Below are 26,552 nucleotides of genomic sequence, written 5' to 3' on the forward strand. Positions count from 1 at the left end.
ACTGGCTAATTAAAGTTTTGTTCAAATCAGATCGATTCTTAAAATTTATTTATTTTTAATTGGAAGATAATTGCTTTACAATGATGTGTTGGTTTCTGCCATACATCAACATGAATCAGCCATAGTATACATATGTTTCCTGCCTTCTGAGCCTCCCTCTCACTTCTCACCCCTCTAGGTTGTCACAGAACACCAGATTTGAGTTCCCGGAGTCATTCAACAAATTCCCACTATCTTTTTTACAAATCGTAACATATGTTTCAATGTTACTCTCTTAATTCAATTTGTCCCACCCTCTCCTTCCCCAACTGTGTCCACAAGTCTGCTGCTGCTGCTGCTGCTAAGTCGCTTCAGTCGTGTCCGGCTATGTGCAACCCCATAGACGGCAGCCCACCAGGCTCCCCCATCCCTGGGATTCTCCAGGCAAGAACACTGGAGTGGGTTGCCATTTCCTTCTCCAATGCATGAAAGTGAAAAGTGAAAGTGAAGTTGCTCAGTCGCGTCCGACCCTCAGCAACCCCGTGGACTGCAGCCTTCCACTCTGCTCCATCCATGGGATTTTCCAGGCAAGAGTACTGGAGTGGGGTGCCATGTCCACAAGTCTATTTGCTATGAAATCAGATCAACTTTTAAAAAAATTTGTAGACAAAAATCCTCATTATTTTTATTGAGCATTTTGTGTGATTATTCATTTCTGTGAAGTATCTATTCTCTTCAACAGTATCATGTGTTAATATTCATTGCTGCAAAGTGCTTGCCAGGGCCCTAAAACTCTCAAGACTTATGGTCCACTCCACGTCCATGATGCTCACACAAAGATTGTATAATTACTTCCGTCATCAAGATCTCTTCCATTGTCTTTGATGAAAACAGCCGTTTTTAGCCATCGAAGGGGACGACAGAGGATGAGATGGCTGGATGGCATCACTGACTCGATGGACATGAGTCTGAGTGAACTCCGGGAGTCGGTGATGGACAGGGAGGCCTGGCGTGCTGCGATTCATGGGGTCACAAAGAGTCGGACACGACTGAGCGACTGAACTGAACTGAACTAAATGACAAATAAATGTTCCTAGTCCTTTCCTTAAAATGGTGGGTTTCTGGAGTCTGGGGTCAAGTTTAATGCTAACAAATAAGGCATGGCTGCATGTGAAACATCTCAACGGACAGACATAAATGATATGCCCATAGGGTTATTCATTTTTGTGGTTGGCTAGCTTTTGCTGAACTTGCACTGTCTCTAGGAATATGAAATAAACACAACTAAGTGAATCTGCTGGACCTGAAGTCTCTCTTAAAAGAAAGTGAAGTCCTATGATTGGGGGACTAGAGGAAAGAAGCTAAATTTCTTTTCATCTCCATCCACAACACCATGCCCGCTCTTTCAGCATCTCAGACTTTCTGTCTGCACTAATCTGAAGTGCTGGTAAAGCTTCCTGAGAACAGCTAATCATTATTAATTCCTTTAGAATTCATTGCAATAACATCAATCATAGCGAACTCATTTGGTATTAATATGGATGTAATGTGAAAATGAATAATGCACACAGGAGTTTTTATATTCCTATTTTAGAAAAATAGTTATGAACAATGTATTTCTCTTTCCATTGTCAAATCAGTGCCTCTGAGAGGTTTTCTATCAATTACCTTCATCATCATTCCAGTTGAAATCTTGTCAGAGCAAACATATTTCAAAGGATTATATCCAACTCCATTACAGCATTCCTGGCTCTTTGGAATAAGTTCAGTCTCACAGCATTTTACTGGCACTGGGTCATTCTTTTTAACATGTGCTTTAGACTCTCCACTGGAAGCTGAGCAGCATATGGTATCTGACATATTCACATAATCCAGCCCACAACAGAACATCCCTGCAACAATAAAATGTTATATATGAATATGAAATTAAAAAAAGAGAAGAAAACTGAGGCTGCTATAAAGTTTGGTATAAAAATGTCAGACTCAGACTGAAATGGTACAATAGCTCAGGTAGCATTTCCCTAGCACGGTGATTTAAATGTACAGTGAGGGGTCCTTCTGTCTAGGGCTCTTGCACTAGACACTAATTAGGTAACACACAAGAGGAAGTGTACTAAAAATCATCCAGCAGGGTGCCAAACTTCTCTGAAGCTCCATAAAAAAATATGATCTGATTTCTGTCATGAGAATTACCTGCCCATTTTGTGATGATAACAGTTATGGAAGAAGTGGTAGTTAAACCACAGGAACTCAGCAGAAATCTCTAGAAACTCACAAAGGAGAAGAAGTCACCCAAGCACTCTGGGATAAGAGGCTAGGCAGTGGAGAGGGAGCACCATCCTAGAACTGGAGACATTGCCTAAGCATCTTGTAAGTTTCTGCCTGCCTTTGTCTAAGATACAGATAGATGCTCCTTGTGAATCCAGCAGCAACTGTAGCCATCCTTGGATGTTAAGAGAGATTTGTGTTCAAAACCAGTTGATCATGCTCACTGATCAGGTAAACCAGCTGGCCAGCATTTTTCCAGCTGCAAGTAGATCCATTGCTAGATGTGGGTAAGAGGTACAGGGTGGTGGCAGAAAGACCTTGTGGGGATAGTCATTGACCCACACTTCTCAATGAAAGACAGGTGTACCTGAAGTACCAAAGAGCCTCCTTTCTCCCACCCAATTCAGTGTAACTTCCTGAGTTCATGTCATTTAGATCTTGCCATAGAAGAGACACAGCAAAAATATCGACATAAACGGCTGAATAAGCAAACAATGCTCTAGGGTCAGATTAAACTAGAAATTAAGGTACCTATACCCCATGTCACTGGGCTATCATAGTAGAATTTATATACAGTTACACAGCAGCACAATGTGATGAATGATTTAATTATAATTTTGTTTATTTATTATTAGTCCTGACTGATAACACAAAGAGACTCAACTTCAAAGTGCCCTAGGGTCCCAAACTGTTTAATCTGGTCCTGTACATATACCTACACTATGAAACAGCCCCCTAATAACAGACAAATGAATTTTAAGTACTTTTTTAGATTATTTAAAAAAATCACCGAAAGTAGACACTGATTTGACACATGCCTTAAGAAAGATGTTTGTCCACTCATGACTCCAAAGGACCCTCTCACTGACCTTTCCACTTTGAAAAAAGTTCAATATTAAAACATTTTAACTTTTGATTAATAATATACATTGATCATTACTGCATTTCATCACCATGTTTAAAGGTGATACGTGTCCAAAGTAATTGGTTTAAAGGTAAACTGTGGGGTTTTTTTGTACTTTAGTATTAATTTTAGTTGTTTGTAACATTTCCAGGGCAAGTTTCTTCAGAAAAATATACACTGCAGGGCTATCATTGTAGTCTGAGTCTTGATTACGATGGGTAAAATTCACATACACACACAAAAAAATCCACAGCTTCAAGTTTTATATTGTTTGTGCATGTTTTTTTCCTGCTGCCTTCTGATCAGACATTTAAATACAACCTTGGATTCTTTGCTGTCATTTTTTTTTCTAGCACTTTTCTTAAAGTAATTCATGTTTCTATTTTAAAGAGCAATCAAAATCTGAAAACCGGCCCTTTAGGGAGCAGAATACATTCTCCGCCTCCACTCCCAAATTACTTTATGGTTCCACCATGCTTTGAGTATAAAATCAAAATGCAGACATTGACCTAATTCCAAACTCCTAATCAGTCATCTGATCGCTCTGAGGGACTTTTGACAGGTCAACTAAAATTTTGATAATGAACTGTTTTTACACTAGAAAAGAAAAAAAAAAGATGCATTCTTTCACAAAGAGCTTCATCTTTGTTTCACTGAATTAAAATTTTCAGCCAAGATTTCACTCACATAACAAGAAGTGACTCCCTTTCTAGTTTCTTTGGTAAACCATTACTTCTTTAATTATTATCAACCTTGTTCCAGTGTGATAAATTGCTAATTACTTAATACCCTAATCAGCGTTCATTCTTTGCACAGATAAACTGTGACAGTGCCATTAATTTAAATAGTAATTTCACTTAATGGCCAGAACGGCACACCAGATTTTTATGCAGCATTTTCTGAAGACTGCATCCATCACTGCAATATTCTGACATAAAGATGTCTGACGTGCACTAACTCACTTAGGGAGAGCAGATGTTGCCGAGCAGAGCTTGGTAGTAATTCCCATAGTGCATCACTTCAGCATGAATGAGCTGCAAATTCAGAGACACTCTTCTGAAACTGCATTGCAATAACTTTTGACCCTACCTAATTTATCACATGGAGCACTTGACTTTTGAACTTTGACACAGAGAAGGCACAGTTTTAAATATGCCCAAAGAAAAACAAAATGGGTCATGTATTATTGATGGATTGATCTATACTTCCAGAGGCTCTTCATTAAATTTGTACAAATGTGGAGATTCTCTTTGAACAAGACGCAGATATTTTTAAGAGGGTAGAGTATGCACTGAACTATTAGATATTTCTCTTTGAGATCAAACAACCTATATTAGTTTTCCAAACTGCATATATAACCAATGGATAGCTTCCACTGTATTGGATACAACTGAAAAATAGTGACGGAAATAATTTTTTTACTCATAATATTATGAATACTTCCAATATGTTACCAACACTTACTTATTGTCCATGGCTGAAAGGAGAACATTTATAAATATCTAATCCTGATTAGTCTCTAAATCATTAATTCTATAAAACAAGTGCTCCATTTAAAAAAAGCCCAAGAATTAGCATGCTTTTGAGATAAAAATAATATAGTCATAAAAAACAGAGTCTAGAATATGACAAATCATTGTGGAACTCTGGGATTGACCATGGAGACCACGTTTTAAGCCACGGGATTATATTTCAGGTTTAGAAGGATGTTAAAAAAAAAGAATACTTGTGTTTAGTCATTCTAAGGACAAACATAAAGTTGATGGCAGAACATGAAAGAAAAAAAATGCATTTTTTCTTCACCAGCAGATGGCTCTAAGACTACCCCCACAAAGCTGAGACAGGGTAGGGTGAAAACATTTTCCAAATCATTGCAGTGTATTTCATAGCGTTTATATATTACACTTTTCAAAAGTTCATTATGTCATATGGAAATCTTCCTGGGAGCTCTTCTTTCAATACAGGTCTTACACAACGTATTTCTGCAATGTATTTTCCTCTCTGTAAAGTCCCCAAATCCCATCTATGTAACAGGATTAGCCATTCATTCTACAGCTGTCCCAGTCAAGGGTATGGAAACTCAGAACCATATTCTAGAAGAGTTGCAACCCAGAGTTTCATATCCAAGACTGCATGGACAACACAGATAATAGAACTAAAGCAATCTGTTCCCAAGGTACGTCATCATCAGTTCCTCTTGGCTAACAGAAAATCTTGTCCTTTCAGCATGACAGAGAGGCTTTAATTTTCGTCTTTTAATATGAAGGGGTATAATCAAGTCAAACCCAAGACTGATGGCACAAATGATAAAAGCATATAAGCAAACACTACGAATAAAAAGAGTAATAAAGAGGTTGAAAATATAGTCAAAGAAAATGGTTAAGAATACACATCCACTGAAATGACGAGCATGACTTTCATCCCGAGGTACCTGTATAACACTCCTACACAACTCATCTGCCCAGAGAGAGCACTAAAAACATAAACGCTATCCCAGCACTTCTGTTCCAACAGCATCTGTTAATTCACTCCATTTATAAAATACATATTGACAAAGACAACTGAACTGGGACCAGGGAGATTTGATTTGGTGTGAGAAAGTCAATTCAATGTGATTTTGTTAAAGGGCTCCTGCAGGCAAATAAAAGAGTTTAAGTAATAAAGTACATAAAGAGATGTTTTATGAGCCAGCCCGGTCTTGTGGCAGGCACACAATGCCAGGCAGGGAGAGAGGCCAGGCTTAGGAACAATATTATGAGATCCAAACCCTCATGCAGCAGGTATGGTGCTGCTAGGTTGAGGAGAGAAAGGGCCATATGGATATTCTGGAAGGTCATTGAGGTCATAATCATTAGGGGCGACAGGAGGGAGCGGCAACAGAGAGAGGAAAAAAGACATGTGGAACGTGTCTATTTTCAGTGAAACCTGCAGGGAGGTCAAGAGACTAAAAAGAGATTTTTTTTTTTTTTCCTTTTTAAAAGGCTCATTTCTTCAGTCCACCATGATTACTAGAGTTAGCGGAACTGTCAAAGGTCAGGAGGACTGTGGAGCTAATTTTGAGTCACAGGAATTGAGGAATGTCACAGTTTGCTTAAGAAATATTTGGATAGTATGGGTATCTTATTGAAATTTGGGGATTCTGAAGTTTGGGCCCATGAATGGACTTCAAGGGCATGTGAAATGGCAGGCAAATTTTTGGGTGTATCCTACGTATTACTATTTGAAGTGAGGGTATGCCACTTTCAAAAGACTATACCAGGAGTGTACAACATTCAAAAGATTCAGAACCTTGTCCTAGAGGACAATCTATGCTTAGGAAAGGCCCTTTGGGCAAGAATGTTTTAACAGACTTAAATTTGCTTTTGTTTTTGGCAATAGTGTTTTAAGGGACTTATCTTTCTGTCTCCTTCACATCTATTTTGTCACTCAAATCTGATTTATCTCAAATCACAGTTATTATTATCTCATCAACTCTTCCCCGAGTACCAAACAAGGTTCAAATCCTTTTGGCTCTTCAGGTTTATCTCCCTCTATTTGCTTACATGCTGTGTCTACCTCCAATAAACCCAACTGCTCACCCCTACCTAGACGTGCTTTGCAGGCTGCTAATTTCACACTTCAGCTCAGGCTATGCCCTCTAGCTGAAACATCCTTCTTCCATCCATGCATCTCAAAATCTCACTCCTTGTTTGTGGTTCTGATTCAGTAGTTTAGCTTTCTTCATCACTTTGGATGGAGTGATCACTCAGTTTTAAGACTATGCTTATATATCCATCCTTCTCATATGCCTATGTTTAACCATACAGGCACTTTTCTCCTTGATTAGATTGCAAGTCCTTAAGGACAGAAATAGAATCTTAGCCATTTCATACCCACAAAACACTGAGAATATTTTGAATATAATCACAACACAATATAAATTTATTGAGTGAAAGAATATGGCAATTGACTAAAAATAAAAACAACAGTACAACAACAATGTTAAAATGAGACAGCGCTGCTGTTTTAAAACTCTGGCTCATTATGGTATTGGGGGGCAACACTTTTACATCCCCACTTCTCTACAACAACGGTTCTGTCTTTAATGGATCTGTTTTCAGATCCATTAACTCATCCAAAGGAATAAGAGTTACTCAACTGATTAGTCACAGTACAGGATAACTAACTAATGGTCATGATTTCCTAGTAGAGTAAGCCTTAAGGCATTGATTCTTAAAGTTTGATGTCAGGACCCCTTTATACTTTCACAAATAAACCAGGATTACAAATAGCTTTTGTTTATGTGGGTTATATTTGTTGATATTTACTAGATTAGATCCTATCAATTCATGGCAAATAGATGGGAAAACAGCAGAAACAGTGGCCGACTCTATTTTCTTGGGCTCCGAAATCACTGTAGATGGAGATTGCAGCCATGAAATTAAAAGATGCTTACTCCTTGGAAGGAAAGTTATGACCAACCTAGACAGCATATTAAAAAGCAGAGACATTACTTTGCCAACAATGTCTGTCTAGTCAAGGCTATGGTTTTCCAGTGGTCATGTATGGATGTTAGAGTTGGACTATAAAGAAAGCTGAGTGCTGAAGAATTGATGCATTTGAACTGTGGTGTTAGAGAAGACTCTTGAGAGTCTCTTGGACTGCAAGGAGATCCAACCAGTCCATACTAAAGGAGACCGTCCTGGGTGTTCATCAACTTTTTTCATCAATTTTTCCTGGGAAAAATTGAGGGCAGGAGGAGAAGGGGATGACAGAGGATGAGATGGTTGGATGGCATCACCGACTCAATGGACATGAGTTTGGGTGGACTCCGGAAGTTGGTGATGGACAGGGAAGCTTGGCGTGCCGTGGTTCATGGGGTCGCAAAGAGTTGGAGATGACTGAGTGACTGAACTAAACTAGATTAGAGCTTAATACTGGAATGTTTGAAATAGGTATTCATTAATTCACCTAAAATAATAATAAATAGATAACATGTTAATATAAATATTTTTGAAAAATAAACACATTTCCAAACTCAGAAAAATTAGCAAGAAGAATGACATTGTTTTACAGTTTTGCAAGTCTCTTTAACATCTGGCTTAACAGAACTACCTGAATTCCTCTGTTTGTACATTCAACTTTTGCAATATCATGAAAGCAACCTAAATGTCCATCAGCAGATGAATGGATAAAGAAGACGTGGCATATATATACACAATGGAATGCTGCTCAGTCATAAAAAAAGGAATGAAATTGTGTCATTTGCAGTAACATGGGTGGACTTGGAAGTCATTATACTAAGTGAGATAAATCAGACAGAGAGACAAACACAGCATGTTATCATTTACATATGGAATCAACAAACTGGTGAATATATAACAAGAAAGAAGCAGATTTACAGATACAGAACAAATAAGTGGCTACCAGTGGGGAGAGGGAAGGGAGAAGAGGTAAAGGGTAGAGGATTAAGAGATACAAGGCACCATGTACAAAAATAAGCAACAAGGATAGATTTTATACCATAGGGAATGTAGTCAATATTTTATAATAACTATAAATAGAATGAAAGTGAAAGTGTTAGTTGCTCATTCATGTTCAACTCTTTGGGACCCCATGGACTGTAGTCTGCCAGGTTCCTCCTCTGTTTATGGAATTCTCCAGGCAAGAATACTGGAGTGGTTAGCCATTCTCTTCTCCAGGGCAGCTTCCCGACCCAGGGATCAAATCTGGGTCTCCTGCATTGCAGGTGGATTCTTCATTAATTCTTTACTGTCTCAGGCACCAGGGGAGACCATAAGTAGACTACAACCTTTAAAAATTATGAATCACTAAATTGTATGCATATAACATATAATATTGTATATCAACTATACTTCAATTAAGAAAACCAGAGAACTCTTTTGCAGTATTACATGTCATGTAATCTCTGGACAACTCCACTGTATAGTATGAGAGAATGAAGGTGAATAGGTTAGTATGCAATAGTTTAGTATTATTGTGAAAATAGTTTTGATCACACCTTCAGAATTCCCTCGTCCATACTTTAAAAGTTGCTGCTTTAGAGCCTAGCACACATTCACAGCATCTTTTCTTCTAACTTTGGCACATGTGTGGTGTGCAGTCAATCTCTCTCTTTTTTTCTGGTCATCCTCAAAATGTCTGTATAACTTGGTAGTTACTGGGCCTGCTCATCTGTTCTGATAAACATTGATATGGTTTGGGTTGGAGAGTATCCAATGCTTGTTCAGTAAGAGAATGCTCATAAAGGTTAAGAGCTTAACTATACGGATGGAGTTAGCAACACCTCTTAGTCATAGTGGCAGGAGATTCACAGGCAAATCTCCCAGCCTCCCTTGCATTTAGGTATCTATAGATAGCTGAGTTTCAATAAACTGTTAATAAAAGTATCTGCTAGTCATAGGTCTGGCCAATAAAAAAAATTACACATCTGTTATTTTATACTTTTTCCTTCTTATGATTGCAGGAATGGATACAATTCCCAGGTAATTTGAGACTCTACCTGTTGAAAACAGCAGCACTTTCAACAATCAGAACGACTGTGGGAAAGAGAGCTACCTGGATGACAACATTCATATCACAGTCCTACTATATGGGAAAGAAATGAACCTCCTTGGTATTTGAGCCTTTATACATTTTGAGATTCATTTATAATAACAATGAGTGATACCTGAAGTAATACAGCCACTGACTTGACGTGTGATTTGGAAAAAGTTTTAAACTTCCATCGGAAGTGCTTCTCTTTCTTCATCTGTAAAATGGAGATAATAATAGTACCTATCTCATAGGGTTTGCTCTATGGATGAAACATATCAATGTATATGAAGCACATAGAACTCAGCTTGGCAAACAGTGAAAATGGAATGTTGCCTACTTTTTCATATTGTAATATTTTTAGGTCTTTATTGAACCTGTTACAATATTTCTTTTTTTTTATGTTTTGTTTTTTTGGCCATGAGGCATGTGGGATCTTAGTTCCTCCGCCCAGGGATTGAACCGCTGCTCCCTGTACTAGAAGTCAAAGTCTTAACCACTGGGCCACCAGGGAAATCCTTGCTATAATTTGTCTCCTGTTCTTTGTGTACATCTTTTAGCCAGTAAATAGTATCTTGGAGTTCCTTGGACTGCAAGGAGGTCAAACCCATCAATCCTAAAGGAAATCAACCCTGAATATTCATTGGAAGGACTGATGCTGAAGTTGAAGCTCCAATACGCTGGCCACCTGATGTGAAGTGGTGACTCATTAGAAAAGATCCTGATGCTGGGAAAGATTGAAGGCAGGAGGAGAAGGGAATGACAGAGGACAAGATGGTTAGATGGCATCACTGACTCAATGGACATGAGTTTGAGTAAGCTCCAGGAGAAGGTGATAGACAGGAAAGCCTGGTGTGCTGCAGTCGATGGGGTCACAAAGAGTTAGTCACAACTGAGCAACTGAATAACAACAAGGAGACACTGGGCTGGATTTCTTGATTGGCTATATTTCTTGACTATATTTGGAATACTAGTCTCTCACATCTACTATCCATGGAGGAAATTTCTGAAATGACTATGCGTCTACATTGGGAGGTTGGTTTTTCCTTTTTGTTTTTGCTTGTTTTTCCTGGCAAAGTCAAGTTTCTTGTTAGCTTATAGGACAGATCCAGAGGTAATCCTTAAATTCGCCAGGTCAATGAAAATGTCATAATCGAAATCTAATTCTGTTGTATGTAGGACAACTATTCACTCTTACTACTTTCTGGACAGTTGATGGAAACCAACATAGTGACATATGACTATCAGTCAACTTGACAGCATATATATTAAAATTCTCCTCTAGATTTATCCCACTGGTTTGGATTTTAAAAATGCCTAAGATGCATACAATTGTGGATCCAGAGAGGCAATCTACAACTTCACAGGATAGTAAATGCCTTGGAGCTTGATAGCTCCCTTGATAGCTATTCAGAGATAAAAATAAATAACCAGAAATCAGGGTGGGTTTTTTTTCCCCCCTTTGGTTCAAAGAAGGAAATTAGTCTTTCCCACATTGGGAGGATTGAAATTTAATTATGAATAATTAAAGATTAAAAATTTATTTTAATTAAATTTAGCATTTCTTATACATTTCTTATACTGAGTTCTCGCTCAGTCGTGTCTGACTCTTTGCGACCCCATGAATCGCAGCACACCAGGCCTCCCTGTCCATCACCAACTCCCGGAGTTCACTCAGACTCACATCCATCGAGTCAGTGATGCCATCCAGCCATCTCATCCTCTGTCGTCCCCTTCTCCTCCTGCCCCCAATCCCTGCCAGCATCAGAGTCTTTTCCAATGAGTCAACTCTTTGCATGAGGTGGCCAAAGTACTGGAGTTTCAGCTTCAGCCTCATTCCCTCCAAAGAAATCCCAGGGCCGATCTCCTTCAGAATGGACTGGTTGTATCTCCTTGCAGTCCAAGGGCTACCCAAATACTGAGAGTCTATATTCTTATTAAGGGACAAGATTTTGGTATAGCCAGGATCGATACTTTCAATCATTTTGATTAACTTAATTACTGAAGAGCTCCTCTTAATAGTTTACATCAGAACTTTACAGAAAAGAGAATGTATATAAGAACATGATATTTAACAATAAAATGATAATAATTTAAATAATTGGTACTTGTATTATGGATAATTCTTTGAGTTTTTTGAAAAGAGAAGAAATTATAGAAAGATAGTGGGGAGTTCATAGTTCATCTCCATCAAGATACTATGATGTTCCAAAATCTTAACTTGGAGGGGCTAGACTTCCAACACATACTAGTTGTAGGGGTAGATTTCCCTTAAAGCTCAGGAAACTTGATCTTCAAGGTCCTTTGCTTGCATGAGCCCCTTCCAAGGCAATCATGGTTATATATTTTTATGAAATTTGCAAATATATGATATATAACTACAGCTTGTTTTGGCCACTGTCTCTTGCCCTTTTAACTTGCGCTCTGTTATATGTGTCCTCATATTGATTAAGACTAGGGTAGCCATGGACTTTTTGAGCTCAAATCAAGGGGAAGTTGAGTCTGGGTAATATTTAGTTTGGGTTCAGTAGCTAATGTGATTTCAGTCACTTTCTCTAAAAAGTTGTCAAGGCTTAAATATGTCATTTTAACCACAATTTGGAAAGATAAGGAATGTGAGAAATCACAAACTTTTAATTTGTATGCATGCAAAGGAAAGGTTTAAAGGAAGATCAGATAGAAAAATTAATATGAGACAAAAGCTATAAAAATGAACAATGGAGTCAACTGAAATATTCTGACATCAAGAAGAAAACTGTAACAAGATAAATTTCAAATCATACCCAAAGTAGGAAACTATTAAAAGAAAAAGTTGGATCTAGGATTGAAGCCGGAGAAGGCACTGGCAACCCACTCCAGTACTCTTGCCTGGAAACTCCCATGGACGGAGGAGCCTGGTGGGCTGCAGTCCGTGGGGTCGCTAAGAGTCGGACACGACTGAGCGACTTCCTTTTCACTTTAAACTTTCATGCATTGGAGAAGGAAATGGCAACCCACTCCAGTGTTCTTGCCTGGAGAATCCCAGGGACGGAGAAGCCTGATGGGCTGCCGTCTATGGGGTCGCACAGAGTCGGACACGACTGAAGCAACTTAGCAGCAGCAGCAGCAGGATTGAAGCAATGCATAAGCAATTTGATTACTTTGATCATACAAATTATGAACAGAATAGCTCATATTGGAAAAATCTCAACTTCTTACTCATTTGTAGATAAAACAATGGCATCTATGACAAAATACAACTTATAAATTCAGTCATACAGTAAGGATATCCATGAAAACTGGTAATGATACTGTCAAGTCAACAAATAACTAAGACGAGTCACTGCAAATCACCTTAAGACAAAAAAAGTTAAAACATTCTAAAACTTTAAAAAAACCTTGGTAGGTATTTCTCCAAATTTGACAAAAATCAAACATTTCTATAAAATTATATTGATGAGTTGTGAAGCTTAAAGTCACTTCTATAAACTGAAAATCATTAAAAAATAGTTTGATCAACTATGTAACAGAAAAGAATGAATTATGTACTCTCTCTAGATAATATCTTTCTATTCTCTCTAGATCATTATAGTACAAAGCCATTTTTATATGAAAAGGTGACCAAGGGTATAAGTTAAACGTGTCAGGGGAAAAAAATAGAGATGCCAAAAGTTATATAATTAAAATTATAATTCTTATAATTTATTTTTCCCTTAGAAATATTTACTTTTATATTTTGTTTTGTCATCACTTTGTTTTCTTAAAGACCATTGCCCCAATTTTATACTTTTCAGGCGCACCCAAATCTAGATCTGACTAAATGTGTAATCTTGTGCAAATATCTAATCTCTGTGCCTCAGTTCCTTCATTTAAAAACATGAATAATAATAGTAACCATTTTGTAAAGATTAACTGAGGTAATAATGTATAAAACACTGGGCATGGTACCTCCTTGGTAGTAAATACTCAATGACAATGATTGCTATTGACGTTCATTTAATAGCTATAGCAAAAAGGGAGTAAAAGAATTTATACACAACATCATCAGTAATAATTTGTACCTTATCAGTGTTGCTGTGAATTATTCTCTTGGTCCAGAACCAATGCATTCATGTGTTTGTTTGCTTTTTGGTGGACATGACACTTTTCAAGAAGAAAGAGTTTTGGTCTGTTTTTATGAAATGCATTACATGCACATAAAAATGTGAGATTACATTTTTCTTTATTGGACAGTGTGCAGTTAGTTGTTGCATCAGATGTAATCAAAATAAACTTTCATTACGTATATGTTTTATATCTAAGGCAAATCTGTCAACTTCTCTGCTTCACAGATTCTCTGTTTACTGAAAAGTAGACAAGGCTCCCTTACCTGGAAGGCGACTGTACGCCACACCCTCTTCCTGTCCCCCGCAGCACTCGGAATCTTTGCTCACAATCTGTCCACCACAGCACTGCTGGCCGTGGCCATCGTGGAGCCCCCCAGCACAGCAAATCTGCTTTCCTGAGGTGGAGAACGGCATTCTGCCACAGCAGGAGTTGCCTAGGCCAGCGGAAACCCGATTGTGCTGTTCATCTGGACAACATACTTCACCTGTCAATTTAGGACAATAACCATCATTGCATGAGTTAAAAAAATATGCTTTGACTCACAATGAAATGTTATCACAACAATCTTGCAGATGCCAACCAGTTGACAGGATACTGTCATACCAGAGATAGAAAATCTCAATACAACTTCAAAATTTTTACATTAAGGTGTATGAACATTTTTGTGCTGACGGTGTATAAACATGGTTTAATTTTGCACTGAAGGTGATAAACATGTATAAACAAAGATGTTGAAGGTGCATAAACATGACATACACATATGCCAACTTAGAGGCAAGGCTATGTTGCCTATTTTCTCTCTGACTGCTACTACATGAACACATGAAGTTCTGGTGACATGGATTAAGTGGCATTATAAAAAAGATCTGCGTACAAATCCTCTTCTATCTATTTAGTATAATTTTTTTTGGAAAAAAAATTTTTTGGATGGATTCAGAAAACAATTCTTGATAAATTCATATTGCTTTTGATTATAATTTACTTAACCTATATTTATTTAATCAAAAATATTTCCAGTGAAAAGGTTAATCAAGTGAGAAGAGGTAAAAATACTATATTCAAGTTTGCATATGAGTATTTTGCTGAGCTATGGTGGACACTGATTTTCACTGACATAGTTACATCTACATTTACCCTTCACGTGATATTCTGGGAAACCTGAGATAAGAATAAAATAATCTTTTGCATAGTGCCTTGGGATGAAAGGGTTCAAATACTCTAAATATCAGTAGTCTGCTTTTTTTTTTTTTTTTGGTATGAAGCATTGTCTAAAAGATAGGAAAACTCTAAAGACAGGAAAAAGTTTTAATAGATCTTCTGAAGGAAATCTTAGAAAAGACTAATAAGAAATTGGAAGATCTGAAAATCAAACTTCACCTTCCTTTTGTATCTCATGACCAATTCTGGGTTGACCTGCTTCCTAACCCCCTGAACCTTGACCTTCTCTCCCTTTTGCCTTACTAATTTTCTCCTTTCCACATCTTCAACAGATCCTTTTTTCTTTCCTCCACCGCCTCTTAAACATATCTTTATCCCTGGACACTATCCTTTCATTAAATCTTATAAGGTATGTGAATATGATGGCCAACCTGGCAGGTCTTACAAATTTAAATCAAGGTCCAGAAAAGATTTGCATAATCTAGTTAATAACTTGCCAAACCTTCTTAAGAAAAGGCACAAGATCCATGAAGAATTAAGGATTGCCTCAGGAATTCATAGTCCTCGACTCCTTGATCTCTGTCAATTAGCTCATCTTCTTATGAAGCCAGGATATGCCAAAACTTGGTTAGCAAAAGCAAGATGAACTGCTAACCAAAATGATATTTAAAATATGGGACAATATTTAACTATGGGCAGATATATAAAGAGCACAAAAATAGGACAAGAACTCTTAGCAGTTATCCCTGAGGTCTTTCTTGTCCAAAATTTATTGGTCAAAAACCCATCCCACTAGATGAAATGGACAAATAATAGAAGCATGTAACCTACCAAGACTAAATCATGAAGACATAGAAAATCTGAATAGACTGATAGCTAGTAACAGGATTGAATCACTAATCAAAACCTCCCTGCAAAGAAAAGTCCTGGACTAGATGGCTTCACTGGAGAATTCTCTCAAACATCCTTTCTTTCCCTCTTTCAGTAGCACATTAAAAGGATTATACAACATAACCAAGTGGGATTTATTCTTGAAATGCAAGGATAACTCAACATACAAAAATCAGTCAGTGCAATACAACCATGTTAGTAGAATGAAAGAAGGAAAACACATGGCCATGCCACTTGTACAGAAAAAGCATTTGACAAAATTCAAAACTTTTCTGTTAGAAAAACATTTAAAAAACCAGAAGTAGAAGAGAATACCCAACACAATAATAAGTATGTGAGAAAACCCTACAACTAATGTTATACTCAAGAAATCATTTCTTCTAAGACCAGGAAGATGATTTTCACCATTTCTATTCAACATAATATTTAAAGGATAACCAGAGCAATTTGGCAAGAAAAAGAAATAAAAGGCATCCATACTGAAACAGAAGAAGTAAAATTTATCTCTGGTCATAGACAATGTAATTTCATGGGTAGAAAAACCCTAAAGATTTCATACTCAAAACCCAGTCTGAACTAATAAGAGAATTCAACAGAGTTGCAGGATATAAAGTCAACATACAAAATATATATTACAAAAATAAAAATGAAAAATTTGTAAAGGAAATTTAAAAAACAATTTCATTTACAATAATATAAAAGCACCTAAGAATAAGCTTAATCAAGGAGGTAAAGGAAATGTAGAGTGAAAACTACAAACTGTGGCTAAAAGAAATTAGAATTAAATTGGATGTTCCACATTCAAGGATTAGAAGACCTGATATTGTTAATATGTCAATATCATACAAAGTGATCGATTCAATGCAATCCCTATTAAAATCCCAATAATACTTCTTGCAGAAATAGAAAAATCAACCTTAATATTCAAATGGAGTCTCCAGGTACTTCAGATAGCCAAACAATCTTAAAACAAAGTTGTCAATCTCACGTTGCTTGATTTCAAACCTTACAGTAAAGCTATGGTAATCAAAATGATGTGATCCTAGTACAAAGACAGACATATAAACCAATGGAACCAAATAGAGAGCTCAGAACTTAAACCTTGCATATATAATCAAATGATTTCCAAAAGGATGTCAAGACCATTCACTGGGGGAAAGGACCTTCTTTTCAACAAATGTCAATGGAAAATCTAGACATCCAAATGGAAAGAATGAAGTTGAACCCATATCTTATACTATATACAAAAATTAAATAAAAATGGGCCCAAGACCTAAATGTAAAAGCTAAAACTATACATTTTTAAGAAGAAAGCATAGGAGAAAAGTTTAATGACATTGGCTTTGGCAATAATTTCTTGGATATGACACCAAAAGCACAGGCAACAACAAGAAAAATAGATCATTTAGACTTCATCAAAATTAAAAAGTGTTAGGCATGCAAAGACACTGTTGCTGTTAAGTCACTTCAGTCGTGTCGGACTCTGTGCGACCCCATTGACGGCAGCCCACCAGGCTCCCCCGTCCCTGGGATTCTCCAGGCAAGAACACTGGAGTGGGTTGCCATCTCCTTCTCCAATGCATGAAAGTGAAAAGTGAAAGGGAAGTCGCTCAGTCGTGTCCAACTCTTTGTGACCCCACAGACTGCCGGCTCCTCCGTCCATGGGATTTTCTAGGCCAGAGTACTGGTGTGGGATGCCACTGCCTTCTGCGAATAAGGATTGAGTTAACTTGAAAGAGGAGAGAAAGAAGCATTCAAGGCACTAAAAAGAAATGACAATGATATCCAAAAAGTTTTGATAAGAGTACTATGAAGCTAAGGTACCTAAGTCACAATGTGAGTTGACACGTTCAATAATGGAGGAATAGCTCATTAAATGACAGCAGTCTGGTAATGAAATACTATGAGGCCAACAAATACACAGAAAAGAAAAAAAGCTGAGTGGGGAAAATGGTTACAGTATATTATACCCAAACCATGTTAAAGAATAATGCAGAGTAACAGTAAGATCTCAGATATAATCTATTTTCTGATGTATAGGATATTTGCCCAAATATGGGGTGATGCAAAAAGAACTGAACACTTTCATACTCAGCAACTAAGTTACATGTAGAACAGCTAGTTAAAACCAGTATGTAAAGGAACTATACCACTATTATTTCCATAATTTCACAAATCTCGGTAAGGACCTCTCACATCACACAGCAAACATGTACTGTAACTAATTCCAGACCCTTTAGAGCATATCATGATCACTGGCAGAAAAGACAGCATTGATTTCTTGCTTTATTTCCTCAAGGATGAGGAAGGGGTGGTATAAGCACAAAAGCTGTAAGTATTACAGCTGGAAATCTGGTAGCCACTGTTGCAGAGGTAGCCCAATAATTTGAATACAAGTTCAGTCTTACACCATTGTAGGTGAGTCTTCAGGAAACTCCAGAACCAACAAAGAAAGTAAGGCAAACTCCCATCTTACTAAAAAAAAAAATCAAGTTGCAGCTTCAGGGAAAAATCAACCTGCTGGCACAACTAGGTATGCTATTTCTGTCAGTGTGTTTTCTGCAAAAATGAATGGACTAAGGATTCACACTGGTGAAAACTAAGATTCATTCTGGTGAAAACTAAAATGTAAAGATAACTTGATAGCTTGACAATTATATGTCTGTACATCACCGACTCAGTGGACATGGGTTTGGGTAACCTCCGGGAGTTGGTGATGGATAGGGAGGTCTGGTGTGCTGTGGTTCATGGGGTCGCAAAGAGTCGGACACAACTGAGCGACTGAACAGAACTGACAGCTATATTAAGAGCATGATAGTATAGTTATATTTAATCTGGTTATTGAGTAATAAGCTTTTCTTTCAACTGTTTTTTTTTAAATCACATAAGAGGTTTTGCCCCCCCTTAAAAACTATTCAACAGAAAAACTGTTATAAATCCTCACAAATTCTCACATCATCTAGCTCTCAATTTTAAACAAAATTTTTGAAGAAGATAACCTGAAAACACCTTCATGAGTGCAATTTCAGGTGCTTATGCAGACCACCAAAAGAAATCAACTTTTTTAGAAAGAGGAATAGAAAACGTAACAAGATTTAGGAAGTGTTGAGCATCTTTCAGTTCAGTTCAGTTTAGTTCAGTTGCTCAGTCATGTCTGACTCTTTACAACAGCATGAACTGCAGCACGCCAGGCCTCCCTGTCCATCACCAACTCCCTGAGTTCACTCAGACTCACGTCCATCGAGTCAGTGATGCCATCCAGCCATCTCATCCTCTGTCATCCCCTTCTCCTCCTGCCCCCAATCCCTGACAGCATCAGAGTATGTTCCAATGAGTCAACTCTTCGCATGAGGTGGCCAAAGTACTGGAGTTTCAGCTTTAGCATCATTCCTTCTACCAACTGATTAAAACTATGACCCATAGGAGAAAGTAATTGTAAATCATATATTTAATAAGGTACCAATATGCAGAATACATAAAGAACTACAACTCAACAGCAAAAACGCGATCCAATTAAAATATGTGCAAAGGGTACATAGAGGCTTTCATGGTGTTTCAGATGATAAAGAATCTGCCTGCAATGTGAGAGACCTTGGTTCAATCCCTGGGTTGGGAAGATCCCTTGGAGGAGGGCATGGCAACCCACCTATTCCAGTATTCTTACCTGGAGACTCCCCATGGACAGAGGAGCCTGGCGGGCTACAGTCCATGGGGTTGCAAAGAGTCAGACACAACTGAGCAGTTAAGCACACACACACACAAAGGATACATGTAGACATTTCTCTAAAGAAGATATATATATATATATATACACACACACACACACACACACGACCAATAAGCACAAATAAATTCAATATTACAAATTATTAGGGAAATGTGTATCAAAATCACAATGAGATCCTATTTCACACCCAGTTATAGTTACTATAAAAACAAAACAAAAACAGAAAACAACCAGTGTTAGCAAGAAAATGGGGAAATTGGAACCCTGTGCATTGCGGTTGAGAATGCAAAATGGTGCAGCTGCTGTGGAAAACACTATAGCAGTCCCTCAAAAAATTAAACATGGAGTTACCATATAATATAGGAATTCCAGTTTGGGGTATATAGCCAAAAAACTGAAAGCAAAGACTTGAATAGATAGTTGTATAGCAATGTTTACCACAGCCTTATTCACAACAGTCAAGACATGGAAACAGCTCAAATGTCCATCCTCAGACGAACAGATAAACCAAACGTTGTAAATACATGCAATGGAATATTATTCAACCTGAAATAGGAAGGAAATTCTGACATGTGCTACAACATGGATGAACCTTGAAAATATTATATGAAATAAGCCAGTCACAAAAGGACCAATATTATATGATTCTACTTATATGAAGTACCTGAGGAAAAGGAGAAAGGATTTACTGCAAACAGCGAGCTTACTGTATTTGTTATGTTTTTCTAGGTGAGAGGTTTCTCCTCTGATCTGCAGTGTGGTTCCCATTTCTTAAATCTTTACAGCTAGAGAATGCGCAGTGTCCCTTTTTGGCAGACTTTCTTTACCGTAATGTGTCACATGGTCCAGGGGCACCATTGGTTAATCAAACATCACTTAGGACAATGGTGGGCTTAGAAGAACAGTGTATATACTTATATTGGGGAAAACTAATCCTTTAAAAAGAAATCCACTTTTGAGTACAACAAATATCAATTGGATATTTCAGTCATATTTCCCTGAATCCCTCAGAATGTTATTCAGTTACTAAGCGAAGAAAAAGCTTCATAAAAAGAGGTGTGGATTATATCAATGAGAAGTAAAACTGATTTTTTCCCCCTCAAAAAAGGGCTATTAGACATAAGATACAAGGATCAGTCACCTTCTCATTAACCTCTCAAAATGAATCTATTTCATGACAGGCTTGAAAATGTTTTCTCTTTAAAAGCTACCATGCAGTCTTAACAGTTAATTGTTATTCTTATCAAAGAATGACCCACATTAACATTTAGCTTGAAGTCATTAGCATATTTATAAAAAAGGGGAGTGGAAAGTGCATTCTTTTCTCTGCTGCTCTTTGTTATGGGGTTCTATGGAGGAAAGTTGTGAGAAAAAAATGAAGTCAACATAATTCACCAAAATGAGGTAGATATTATCCACCAATATTTCAGACTTGTCTAGAAATATCAAAATGCCTAGATCTGTCTCAGGCTTGAACTGGCAGACTACTGAGTGAATTTTAATTACATTGAAATGCTCTTCCCTGGTGGCTCAGCAGTAAAGAATCTGTCTGCAATGCAGGAGATGTGGGTTTGACCCCTGGGTGGGGAAGATCCTCTGGAGAAGGAAATGGCAACCCACTCCAATATTCTTGCCTGGGAAATCCCATGGATGTCCACAGGATTGCAAAGAGCCAGACACAACCTAGTGACTAAAACCACCAAACAATAAGATGGTTTGGGATCAACATGTTTTTCTTTCATGATGTAAACAGTGTTAAGCCAGGTAATAAAGACCACTGGCTGAAGACTGAGATCACAATATAATATCTTCAATTAGGTACATTGATATTAGTGATTGGAGTAAAATATTCTCTTTGATTATCCCATAAGATTGCATTTTTTCCCTCTGATATCAAGGTAGGCATCCTAATCCTCTGAAAAATTAACCACTTAAAAGATCTAAATGTGGCCAATGCTCAATAGAAAGGCTTGCATAATATCAATAAATGAGCTTTGAGCTTCCAGGACTTATTTCATTTTTGGACTTTCTTTGGGGGAAAAAAGCTGAATTTTATTTGGAAATAGAATAAAAGTAGATTGTTTTCTTAGTTCAAGATCTGACACTTTGTGTCAGGATTGAGAAAGATGATAGGCATATCTCCTAGGTGTTCATATCTTTGACAAATGTAACCAAGCGATTTTTATCAATTTTAGGTAAAGTGGATATTTTTCAGAGTTGGGACAGTTCTTTGCAAATCATAACTTATTAAAAATTTTAACGTGACTTGGAGATGAAAATGCAATTAGAGAAAAGCCTAATATGACCTATTGTTCTGAAGAATGGGAAGGATGGGACAGCAGAAAATTTTCATCTCACATCTGTAGTTGTAATTTTCAAGGCAATTTTTTTTTTTTTTTGCAAAGGAGGAAAGATGTGAACTATAGTAAAAAATTCCCAAAGTGCAAATTATTTTGAGAGAGTAAAGCACTTGACAGTGTCTGATTGGTTGCCTAACACTATGACTTATAGTATAACAAAGTTAAGACTTTAATCCTTGGTTGTCGGGAGCCAGCGTGAGGAATCCCGCCCATGGCAAAGGTCATGAGGAAGGAGGCCTGACATACGCAAAGGCAGGATCAGGCCTCATGGGTCCCCCGGACATCACCATTGTGTTTTCTTACTTGGAAAATCCAGTTGATTTAGAGTTCCTTAATTATGAAAGTATTTTTTGCATAATAACTAGAAAAAAAATAGTACTTCCACAAAGAATTATAAAAGCATTTTTGTGGAAGAATCATAAATAATAGTACAGTAATAAAGGTAGGTTTTCAAAATTAATTAATCTATGTGAATCTGGTCATGTTATTGATTCTTTTTGAATGTCTTTCTATGTTTGGGAACTTTAAATAAAATAACAGTGTCCTACAGTTGTGAAAAATATATACGGTATCATAATTAAAATCTTCAATACAGAGCTTTCCAGATGCTTGTTGTTTCATAAATGTTTTATAAATGCCAATTGTTGTCTTTATTTTCAGTTATGGTCATTGGACACTGTTTTGTGTAGTTGAATTTGCAAAATGGCTTATTCAGTCAGCTGATAAGATAGAAGGAAAAGAAGGTGAGGAGGGAAAAATTCTGAATGCTACTCTTTACTAATCCCACCTTGCTCTGCCAGGTGTAGAGTAATGAGGGGTACTATGGGCTAGACTCAGATAAATGGAATTTGTGATAAACATCCACCTAAGAACAATGCCATTCCAATCCAAAAGAAAGGCAATGCCAAAGAATGTTCAGACTACCACACAATTGCACTCATCTCACATGCAAGCAAAGCAATGCTAAAACTTCTCCAAGCTAGGCTTCAACATTACGTGACCCAAGAACTTTCAGATGTTCAAGTTGGATTTGAAAAGGCAGAGGAACCAGAAATCAAATTGGCAGCATATGCGGGATCATAGAAAAAGCAAGAGAATTTCAGAAAACCTCTACTTCTGCTTCATTGACTGCATGAAATCCTTTGACTGTGTGGATCACAACAAACTGTGGAAAAGTCTTAAAGAGATGGGAATATCAGACAACCTTACCTGCCTCCTGAGACACCTGTATGCAGGTCAAGAAGCAACAGTTAGAACCAGACATGAAATAACAGACTGGTTCAAAATTGGGAAAGGAGTATATAAAGGCTGTATATTGTCACACTGCTTATTTAACTTCTATGCAGAGAACATCATGCAAAGTACCAGGCTGGATGAATCACAAGCTGGAATCAAGGTTGTAAGGAGAAATATCAATAACCTTAGATATCCAGGTAACACTACCCTTATGGCAAAAAGCAAACAGGAACTAAAGAGCCTCTTGATAAAAGTGAAAGAGGACAGTGAAAAAACTGGCTTAACTCAACATTCAAAAAATAAAGATCATGGCATCTGGTCCCATCACTCCATGGCAAATAGAAGTGAGAAACAATGGAAACAGCGAAAGACTTTATTTTCTTGGGCTCCAAAATCACTGCAGATGGTGACTGCAGCCATTGAAATAAGAAGACACTTGCTCCTTGGAAGAAAAGCTATAACCAACCTAGATAGCATATTAAAAAGCATAGACATTACTTTGCTGACAAAGGGCCATGTAGTTAAAGCTATGGTTTTTCCAGTAGTCATGTATGGATGTGAGAGCTGGACCGTAAAGAAGGCTGAGCGCTGAATTGATGCTTTTGGACTGTGGTGTTGGAGAAGACTCTTGAGAGTAACTTGGGCTGCAAGGAGATCAAATCAGTCAATTCTAAAGGAAATCAATCCTGAATATTCATTAGAAGGACTGATTCTAAAGCTGAAACTCCAGCAGTTTGGCCACCTGATGCAAAGTGCCAACTCATTGGAAAAGACTCTGATGCTGGGAAAGATTGAAGGCAGGAGGAGAAGGGGACAACAGAGGACAAGATGGGTTGATGGCATCACTGACTCAATGGACATGAGTTTGAGCAAGCTCCGAGAGATGGTGAAGGACAGGGAAGCCTGGCAAGGTGCTGTCCATGGGGTCACAAAGAGTCAGACATGACTGAGCAACTGAACAGCAACAATAAGGAAGAATGCATGCACTGTTCAGAATAGAAATGGAAAAAATGGAGACTAGGTTCATGGAGTGATACACCAAGAAATTCAGAGTTTATGATGAAGTACTCAGTTCAGTTCAGCTCAGTCACTCAGTCGTGTCCAACTCTTTGCAACCCCATGAATGGCAGCATGCCAGGCCTCCCTGTCCATCACCATCTCCTGGAGTTCATTCAAACTCACGTCCATTGAGTCAGTGATGCCATCCAGCCATCTCATCCTCTGTCGTCCCCTTCTCCTCCTGCCTCCAACCCCTCGCAGCATCAGGGTCTTTTCCAATGAGTCAACTCTTCGCATGAGGTGGCCAAAGTACTGGAGCTTCAGCTTTAGCATCATTCCTTCCAAAGAAATCCCAGGGCTGATCTTCAGAATGGACTGGTTGGATCTCCTTGCAGTCCAAGGGACTCTCAAGAGTCTTCTCCAACACCACAGTTCAAAAGCATCAATTCTTCGGTGCTCAGCCATGTCAATAAAGTCACAAAAAAGGCAGTTATCCAGCTCTCCAGATGTATTTCTTTATGTAGTACATATAACAAGTCCCTCGTATTTCCTCTTTGGTTTGTGCTTTGTCTTGCTTATATTTAAAGAAAGCTGAAACAAGAAATGATATCTAAAACCAAACATTGGCTACATGTTAGTGACTGTTGTTAGCTATGTATTTTTTTTGGTGGGGAGGTGCTTAAAACAATTCACTGACATAAGTCATGTGTTTGCTTTTTCTAGTTCCCAATATTACTGAGTACACCTGGAAATGATCCTCACCTGGTAGAATTCTAACATAATACCCTGAGCAACACTGATGATTTGGTTGTGTCTCTCGTATGCGGCCACCACAACAAACTCCAGTCAAGTTTGAAACAAATGCTATGTACTTCTCCTCACAACAGGCATGTCCAGGCTGAGGGTCATAGAGAGCTCCATTACAACAAACCTGAAATTTGAGAATCAGGTGTAAAAGAAATTATTAAGAGTATTATACCACCATATCTTATATGATACTGTTGTTATCTAATAAGGCCTTGACCTTAGATCAAATGTAGCATATTTCTGATAAGAATTCAAAGGTTTAAAAGACATATATTCTGAAAATCATTCAAATTCTATCATTGCAATTCAATACAATGTAGCTTCTTTTAGCCTTCGACCATGCTTTGTGCTCTATTATAATATGCTGTAAGTATGAATTATTTTTGGAATGTCAGTGCTTCCAATGTGAAGATGATTTTGAGTTGCAAATGAACAATTTCTTTTATATATATGTTTTTATTTTAATGATTGTTAAACAGCACCACATCTATGGAAACCTGTCTCTTATTGGTCTTTTTTTTTTAAACCTTGCATTTCCCTTATACTAATTTATATGATCACTTATTGGTGAACCCAATCTTCAGACAAGGCAACCTCAACAGTGTCCAACATTTATATATATATATATATATAATGTATGTATATATGTATAATGTGTATTTATGTATGTATGTATATATAATGTGTATACATATATGTATGTATATGTATCTACATGTATCTACATAAAAGGAAATTTACATGGAAATTAATTTTGAAAAGCTCTTTTAACAATGTGTTTTCTCCAGGAGCTGTGGAAGAAATTATGTGCTCGAACAATCAGATAATTACTTTGCATGCTCACTTGAGGTCTGAGAGAATGACACTCTATATCCAGAGCAAACGAGATACTGAACAGTGCTGAGATGTAGCCTCAGAACCTGTCCTTGGCATAAGTTACATTAATTAGATAGATGCTTCCTGTGGCAGCAAAAATCAACCACTGTTTAAGAGGTGCTTCTCGTTTTCCTCTTTGCTCATTGCTGCTTCAGCCTCCACCAACACTTGATTCATGCTCTATCCCAAGGGGGCAGAGTATGGAATAACTAAGTCTGAAGGCAAGCTTAGTACTTCATTCATTTCTCAGAAGTAACCAAAGAGCAAAGAAACTGGGCAGAAATCTCTTACTGTGGTTCCTCAGGTAGCCCTGGTAAACCAACTAGAATAAGTTGGTTTTGTTGTTTAGTTATCAGCAATGAAGATTCAAAATCAGTCTGATTCCAAGGACAAATCGCGTGACTCCTTTCTTTAATGCCACATTCTGAGTGACAAGTAAAATTTCAAATTACGCTCCATTTTAAAGAACTAAGGAAAAACTCTCTGTGTTTATTTGGGATTTAGGAATGGTGGTCATTTTTGCTTGCAGGGTAAAACAATACACACTTTCTTCTTGTTTTATGACAGTAACCTAAAATTGTGCTGTGTGTTGTATAATCTTAAAGCATCTATTAAAGTTCCATTCATATACAGAGTTCTTGGATACCAAAGCACATCCGCCAGTCTTTTCCTTCAGAGTCTCTAGGACTTACCATTCTTTTAAATATTCAAGTATTTATTTACTGAT

The 26,552-nt window shown here is 37.5% G+C and overlaps 1 protein-coding gene across 1 annotated transcript in view; it reads right to left on the reverse strand.

Annotated features, from left to right (window-relative positions):
- The window catches only part of USH2A (usherin), a 939,490-nt gene that overhangs the window by 220,015 nt on the left and 692,923 nt on the right, over positions 1-26,552 (reverse strand). Inside the window, exons 48-50 of the mRNA XM_069544562.1 lie at positions 24,905-25,073; positions 14,034-14,255; positions 1,648-1,871 (exon numbers count right to left, since the gene is read on the reverse strand). Coding sequence (XP_069400663.1) covers positions 1,648-1,871; positions 14,034-14,255; positions 24,905-25,073 — 615 coding nt within the window. The remainder of the gene's footprint in view (positions 1-1,647; positions 1,872-14,033; positions 14,256-24,904; positions 25,074-26,552) is intronic.

This window comes from Ovis canadensis, chromosome 12 (genome assembly GCF_042477335.2).
Source record: "Ovis canadensis isolate MfBH-ARS-UI-01 breed Bighorn chromosome 12, ARS-UI_OviCan_v2, whole genome shotgun sequence".
Taxonomy (NCBI): domain Eukaryota; kingdom Metazoa; phylum Chordata; class Mammalia; order Artiodactyla; family Bovidae; genus Ovis; species Ovis canadensis.